General features: G+C 36.9%; 1 protein-coding gene across 1 annotated transcript; it reads right to left on the reverse strand.

Moving 5' to 3' along the window:
* Positions 1-288: 288 nt before the first annotated feature.
* On the reverse strand, positions 289-5,663 carry LOC149150989 (glycerol-3-phosphate acyltransferase 5-like). The gene is made up of 2 exons (XM_089438893.1): positions 4,993-5,663; positions 289-1,783 (listed from the first exon to the last, which is right to left on the reverse strand). The coding sequence occupies exons 1-2, from the start codon at positions 5,626-5,628 to the stop codon at positions 836-838; spliced, it is 1,584 nt and encodes a 527-aa protein (XP_089295019.1). The 5' UTR covers positions 5,629-5,663; the 3' UTR covers positions 289-835.
* Positions 5,664-8,212: the final 2,549 nt, after the last annotated feature.

Genomic DNA, 8,212 nt, shown 5'->3' on the forward strand with positions numbered 1-8,212 from the left:
TTAATAAAATTACACTTAAATCTATTATAAAAAGTAATAAAATTAAATAAAAATTAATTAAAGTTTTAAACAAATATTTGAAAATGTTAAATTTTATTAAATAATAAAAAAATTAATTTTTTAATATCAACTAATTATTATTATTATTATTTAAAAAAAACAATTAAAAACTATATATCAACTCTAAAAACAAATGATTTTTTAATATTTAAAAGGTAAAAGTAAAAAGTAGCTGACCTTCCTTTGGTCATCTTTTTCAACTATTTTTTTTAAAACAATATATCAGCCTTGAAGGGGAACAAATTCTATAAAATATTTACATCGAAGAATAACAAATTCTATAAAATATTTACATCGAAGAATAGCAGAGAAAGATAAATGGAAAACTGAACAATATATCAGCGTTGAAGGGACGAACAAATTCTATAAAAAATTTACATCGAAGAATAACAGAGGAAGGTAAATGGATGACGAAATGAAAGAACTGACATGGAATTCCTGATTGGTTTATGAATTTACACAGAAAACTCCCTTGTATTGTATTTTGCAATCAAAATACCGACAAACTATACAATTGTGTTTCTTAAAAATAACGAAACCAACATTAAAAACGAACTGATCCTGCAGTCAGATGTGGTAAAACACTGAGAAACTTAATTTTCCACTAAAAAGAATAGTCCCTGTAACAAATTCTACAGTCCAAGAACAACCCCCTTAACAAATTCTACGCAGTCGAAGAATAATCCTTTTAACAAATTCTGCATGGTCCAGAATGAAGGGTTCAGATTCGAAGTAAAATCTGGAACCGTAACTGTAAATGCCTGAAAATCAATCCTTACTGTGAAATATGAGCTTTGAAAAACCCAAATAATCGAGCCAATCGAGATTCAGAGGAGGCGGAACTGGAGGCAGCTGAGACGGTTCCATCGTTGCCAGCCAGCATCATGTATTTAACCTTGCGAGTAAAGTTGGTACATTGAAATCCAAGAGTCTCGGCGAGAATTCTCTGAACGTGGTTGGCAACCTCGATGGGGGTCTTCCCGCCCGAGCAGGTGAGCTCGGGCGGGAGCTGGTCCAGGAAAGTGACTTCGTACACGGGCTTGGGATCCATGAAGAAAAAAATGGGGTCCATGGCCTTCCAGCCTCTGGCCGTGGTCCCGTGAAAAAGGGTGGCGCGGTAATTCATGGCGACAGGCACGATTTGATCGGAGAGCTCCGCGAAGAGGGAGCTGAATCTCAACAGAAACGGCTCCCTGCATGTCGTGCCTTCCGGGCAGACGACCACGTCGCCCTTCGCCAGCAGGTTTCTTATGTTGGCGGCGTCCAGGTCCCTGTCGCGGTTCAGTCTCACGGTGGGGATGGGCGACAGGATCTCCGAGAGGCGGGAGATGGAATACGTTACGGCCGGCACCTTTCTCTTAAGGATTGTGGAGAGCACCACCGGGTCGAGCAGCGTTCTGTGTGTGCAGACGAAGAGGACGCCGGGTCGAGACTGATTGAATCGCGCCACCGGGTTGTTCTTCACGATCAGCATGCCGCCGAACAAAGCCGTGGCGCGGTGCATTACTGATATCGGGAGGAGGATGCCCAGGGAGAGTCGAAGCGCCGCCAGTGTGACGCCGAAGGGAATCCAGAGGAGAATGAGAAGGGCTGCTAATGGCGTCGGGCGCGGAACCAGGCGGCCGTCGTGGAAAATCACCGGTACAGGTCTGGAAATCGAGGGATCTGCAGCAGGGCTCGCTGGTTCTTTAGCTGTCGGAGTTACTGGCGCCATGTAGGGCTCCTGCTTACAAGAAAACACGGCGTCCGGTTAGGTTTTGTTGGATAAAAGTTAGTTGACTCAATTCTGTTTTCTTCCTAAAATTCAAAGCATATATTTTCTGTAAACAATGCTACATATACATCACTGTCAGGATTTCAACATAGTTATTTTTAAAGGCTTGGGTGGGAAATGGTTACCAAATTGTTGTCTGAATTCATGATATATATATATATATATATACTAGAATTTTTGATGAAAATATAGGCTAAGTTTGTGTGTAGTTAGGAGTTATTTTAAAAATAAAAAAGAATTATAAATAAAATATTTTGGATAGATTTACAAGTGAATTAGACACAGGATAATAATTTTGGTGAAAACATGGGTTTGAATTTAACTAGGAGAATGAAGTATAGAGAATGAAGTATTATCAAAACTTGATTTGAAAAAATTTGAAGTAGTTAAAAGTTTATAATATTGATTATTTTGAAAAATTTGAATTTAAATTATAAATGATTTTAAAGAAAATATAAATTAATTAAGAAATTTAATGGAGTTAAAAAAAAATTATATAAATAAATAAATAAATTAAAAGTATTAAGTATTATGAAATTTTGATGGAAAAATATTTTGTGTAAAAAATTAAATTTAATATAAATATATATATATATATATATATATATATATATATATATATATATAATTTGATTTTAAGGTTATGACCAAGTTAGATATCAAATTGGTGTATGATTTCTTTTCTGGTAGTTTATTAAGGCATACATACTCTACCTCTTTCTGGTTTTGAACCTTTATCTCTGAAGAGAAACACATACTCTTAACTATTAAACCCACTCAAACCATATATATTAAAAAAATATATATATATATATATATGAAAAAATTTCATGGAAAATTACTTTATTTTTTTTAGAAATATAAATTTATAAAATATAGAAAAATTTTGATATTAAATATTTCTATAAAATAAAGTAAATATATGACTTTCACAGAAATATAAATGAATAAAAAACTATCTATAAGTGATTAAAGAGAAAAGTGCTTAAAAAAAATAATATAAAAAAGTGCAAATGATATGTGTTCAAAATTCAGTGGGATGTCTATACAGATGGGAAAATATACATAAAAGGCAAGTGAGAAAAATGCAAAGAAAAATAAGTGAAAATGGTATGTGTTCAAACTTAAGTGGAGATGCTTATGTGGGTGGGAAAAACGTACATAAATAATTTCTTTCAATTAAAACCATAGACATTATATATATGTATGGGGTAAGATAAACTTTTAAAAAGTCTACAAGTCCACATTTCAAGTATTTGAGTTTGTCAATATACTTAAAGTTTCCCAGACCTTTTTCAAATATGGTGGAAATTAATTGAAAAAAAAAACTATGATTTTTTAAATGGTATTCAATAAATTCAAAACTCTTTGAAACACTTTCAAATATGGTACTAAGAGCAAAACATATACCAAATCCATTGCGAAAATATATTGTATTTCGAAGAAATCTTATCTCAACATTGTTTTTTAAAACCAGTACAGATTATTTTGATGGCATAGTACTTTCACCAGAAAGGCAAATGCAATTATGAAAGTCTGATGATTTTCTCTTTTTGTTTCAATAATAAAATGATAGCGGTTTTTTCTTCTGACAAAAAAAATGCACAGAATTGTGAACAAAAATATGATTGAAGTGGAATTATAAGAAAAACAGTGATTCCTCTGCAGGATTTCATCTCATGATAAGAATATCAGTGCAAGTTATTTTGATGGAATCATACGTCTAATACCAGCGCAAGCATGATGATTTGGATAAGATTACAAGCCCGATTATGAGCAGAATCAGAATGCTAATGGAATTATGAGAAAACTCTTCATTTCCACTGAGAATCCCTCACAAAAAAATATTGCATTCTGCATAAAAGATTTCCTATTCATCGGTAGCAGAGTGGAAGCTGATATCGACGAAATACTACTTTTGACAGGAACAAATATGATGATTTAAAAGAAAATATAAGCCACCACTGCGGAAAAAAGAGTGAAATGTGCAAGATAACTGGAAACGAACTGTGCCCTTTAGCCCACATGTCAAACACACCAGAATGGTTTGATATAAGGAAACCGTAGAAACAATAGTGCTTCTATTGTGGTCTTTGCCCATCTATGGCCATTAATTAGCCTTCTATTCAGCGGAATGAGCTTTGAAAAAAGAACTTTAAAACTGAAATAAGTGATGTGGGTGCTTTGGGTTTGAATTTGAGAGTTGATAGGATTAAAATAAGGGAAGTGGGTGCTCTGAGTTTGCGTTTGAAGGTCGAATGAGTTTTGAAAAAAAACTTTAAAACTGAAATAAGTGAAGTGGGTGCTTTGTGTTTGTATTTGAGAGTTGATAGGATTAAAATAAGGAAGTGGGTGCTCCGAGTTTGTGTTTGAAGGTCGATAGGATTAGCATAAATTTCGGTAATTTTGGTTCTCAGAATAAAGGTGGGATTAGATTTCAGATTTTATTTTAAACACTAAAATTTCAAAGGTTGAATTTGGTGATGGGACTGGTTTTCATATTGCTTGTATCTTTCTACATTAAGAAATGCCAGAATTTGGTGATGGGACTTTATCTTCTTACACTAGGCAAGGCAGGAGTTGGTGATGGGACTTGATTTTATATTGTTTCCAAACAACAAAATTCCAAAAATGGACTTGTTGATGGGACTTGCTTTCATATTGCTTGTATCTTTTTACCCTAGGAAAGACCTAAATTGGTGATGAGACTTTATCTTCCTACACTAACCTACACTAAGGAAAGGCCTAAGTTATTTGAAAGACTGAATGGGACTTGTCTCTTCTTACACTAAAGAAAGACCGGAATTGGTGATGGACTTGCTTTTATATCGCTGGTCTAAAGGCATGTGGGTGGGGCATATGGGTGACTTCCCCAGAGACTTGAACATAATGGTACGTCTGCAGTTGGTGATGGACTTGCTTTTATATGACTGGTCTAAAGGCATATGGGTGGGGCATATGAGTGACTTCCTTAGAAACTTGAACATAATGGTAATATCTGCAGAGATTTAAACACAATTATGATTTTTGCAAATCAATTCCAAACACGAAAACTCCAGAAACCAGGAACCAAACTTAATTATGAGACTGCCTTTCATGATTATCAAATCTAAAGGTGCTGCTACTTGGTTCGTGCAAAAGAAATCCGAACGACAAACCTTGCAGAGAGCCATGAAAGAGCGCTCGCTTCTCTCCCGTCCAATCCCCACAGTGGGCGTCTCGTCCCCAAAAGCCGCCTTCACAGCAATTCGCTTCTGCGACCCGACGAGCACACCGGCGGGCACCTTCACGAACCCGGTCGCCCGGCCAAACTTGTTCACTTCAATCTCCGTCCCGATCACCTCATGGGCCCCCAAATGTCTTCTCAGAAACGCCTCCACCATGATCCGAGGACTGGAAGTGACCACCACTTTTCTTCCAAAACCCGAGAAAACTCTCCACGTCTCCTCGTCCAGATCGTCGAGATAGAACTTGGGAAGAACAGCTCGGGCCACGGATTCGATCTCGGACACCTTGAGACCAGCAAGTCCCACGAAAATCAAAATCTTGCACCCCAAACTCTCAGAAATCAGATAATAAAAAGCCGCATAAACGGGCCATGTGAGTAACAACAGAGCGAAACGCAACAACCCAGAGGCCTCAAAGGCCACCAACATGAAATACGAGAACGCATCCTTGTGAAAAACCAGCGCCCCTTCCAAATCCGAGACCACGGACTCGTTCTCCCTGCCTTCACTCATGACGCTGACGGGCCGATAAGTCTTCAACCTTTGCCTTTGGCTCTGCGTTTCCATTTTTAGCCACCAATGTTCATGACCCCCACTGTGAACCTGCACACCATATTTATTAGAAAACCCAACGGACGAATGCATGGCGTTGACTCAGACAATTAATAAAGCTCACACGCAATGGCGGCTGGTAACCACCCGTACCAACAATCAAGAAAGAGAGAGAGGAGGGGGCGAGGCCGCGTGAGAAGCAATAACATGTCTAAATCGATTTCAAGCTTTTAATATCCATTGAATCGTTATAATATTTTAACTGTGTGTCGTTTTCTTCGAAGCAAAACGCGATTCACGAAACGGGCAACTCACTGTGAGTAATTTTCATACATTTTCTTCGTGCGGCCACCAACTTCGTTCTAACCAACCTGAGACTGACGCATTGAATGCCAGTCCCCACGCAGTCCCCACACTCACCAACGCCACGCCACTGCCTCTCTACTTCTGCCCGCCTGTCGTGACTTGAACGTCTCTTAAGAGCTATTCCTCTCCTGAACGGCTTTACAAACGTATTTCAAGAGATAACACTCTCCTAAACGGCTTCACGAGTTGATACTCTCATGGTTACTTGCGCAGCAACCCTTAAGTAATGGCTGGAACTTGCTATCTGCATTAATGCCATTGCGATTCTCTATGGAGTTTTGTCAACCATTTAATATTTACAGCTGCATGCCCACCATGGATCCTCACACAGGATCATTAGGTTTGTTGCATTCCAGGTAATTCGCATGAAAACGCAATAATGCCATGCACAAATTCTCCCACCCTTTTGCATTTGCCCACGCATTGTTTTATTGTCTTAATTGGCAGTTATGACCTGTGGCCCTCTCATCATGGTAAACAATGGATCACCATAAATACCCCTCGGGTCTCTCCAACCCCAAGGTCAAGAACGTAGGACCTTTTATCAAAGCAGACCACCAAAGCAACGTAACATGGATTAGCTTATCAAGGTTTCCAGCAAAATCTGTGAGGGTATTTTCCCTCTCATCATGGGAACTAAACACAACGAAGAGTAACCATACGTGATAGCCTAAAGTTTACGGAAAATATGAAACTAAGACTGCTACCACGATTCTTTAGGCGAAAGAAACTTGGAGAAAGAAACTTGAATCCTATCCTAATTCAAGTCAAGTCCTTTAAGTGTTTTGAGCTATTGGATGTTTGAGCCCACACTCATTAAGATGTCACTCACAAGATTAGGGTTATTGGGGAATCTTATGTGATAGTGGATATAGAGGGAAGGACCTCCATCCACAATGTTTTAACTATTCTAATAAATAAGGTAAGAGGCTCAAATCCATTACCTACCTTGTTATGTAACATTATAGAAGATATATTTACCTTGAATGAACCTTAGTTTTCATGGTTGAGTTCAAGGTGGAACATAGAGTAGTTTATCTAGGATAGGAATATCCTAGAGTAAGTTTGGAGGCTAATTAATTTGAGATGTCACTCACAAGATTAGGGATATTGGGGAACCTTATGTGATAGTGGATATATAGGGAAAGACCTCAATGCCCAATGTTTTAACTATGCTAATAAATAAGGTAAGAGGCTCAAATCCATTACCTACCTTTGGGGAACCTTATGTGATAGTGTATATATAGGGAAAGACCTCAATGCTCAATGTTTTAACTATGCTAATAAATAAGGTAAGAGGCTCAAATCCATTACCTACCTTTTTATGTAACATTATAGAAGATATATTTACCTTGAATGAACCTTGGTTTCCATGGTTGAGTTCGAGCTGAAACATAGGGTAGCTTATCTAGGATAGGAATATCCTAGAGTGAGTTTGGAGGCTAATTAATTTGTTAGCACATAAAGAACATGCAACACAAGATGAGGCCATAGTCTAAGAAGAGAGACTTGAGGACATAGTTTAAGAAGAGAGACTAACCCATGAAGAACACTTAGATGGAATGTACACTTAGATCCATTAAAAAAGGAAAAATAATTAAATGAATATTATATTTTTGTTATATAGAGACTTATTTAGATTTGTTTGATATTTATTTTTATAAGATTTTATTTTTACTAAGAGGACTAGGTTAGATATTACCATGCCTCTAACCCTTTCTACAAATCTATAAATTCTTCTCTTGATATAATCTTTGTATACTAGCAGTGTATAATTAGGCCAATTATCCACGGAAAAAGTGAGGCCAGTGTACATTGAGATCCATCAACAAAGGGAAATTAATTAATATAAATTAATTTTTTGTTGTATAGAGGCCAATGTACATATGTTTGATATTTATTTTTATAGGATTTCATTCTTACTGAGAGGACTAGGTCAAATATGAACATGTCTCTCACCCTTTGTATAAATCTATAATTATTATCTTAATACAATCTTTGTATACAAATAGTGTACAATTAATCCAATTATCCAAAAAAAAAAAAGCCAAGACTCTTGTCCCCATATTTATCTAGTAATTTCAAGTGCATTCTTAAGTATTATTAATCTTCTTGGTAAATCACTTCACATCGATTGGTATCAAAGCATTCTCTCCTAACTCCCATAACCTCTCAATGAGATCCCTCCCTCATTGATATTTTTGCAACTTGTTACACTCTCAATAGAGCCACC

This window comes from Pinus tabuliformis, chromosome 9 (assembly GCF_031772625.1).
Source record: "Pinus tabuliformis cultivar Carrire ecotype Pingquan chromosome 9, CPIR1, whole genome shotgun sequence".
NCBI classification, from domain to species: Eukaryota; Viridiplantae; Streptophyta; class Pinopsida; order Pinales; family Pinaceae; genus Pinus; species Pinus tabuliformis.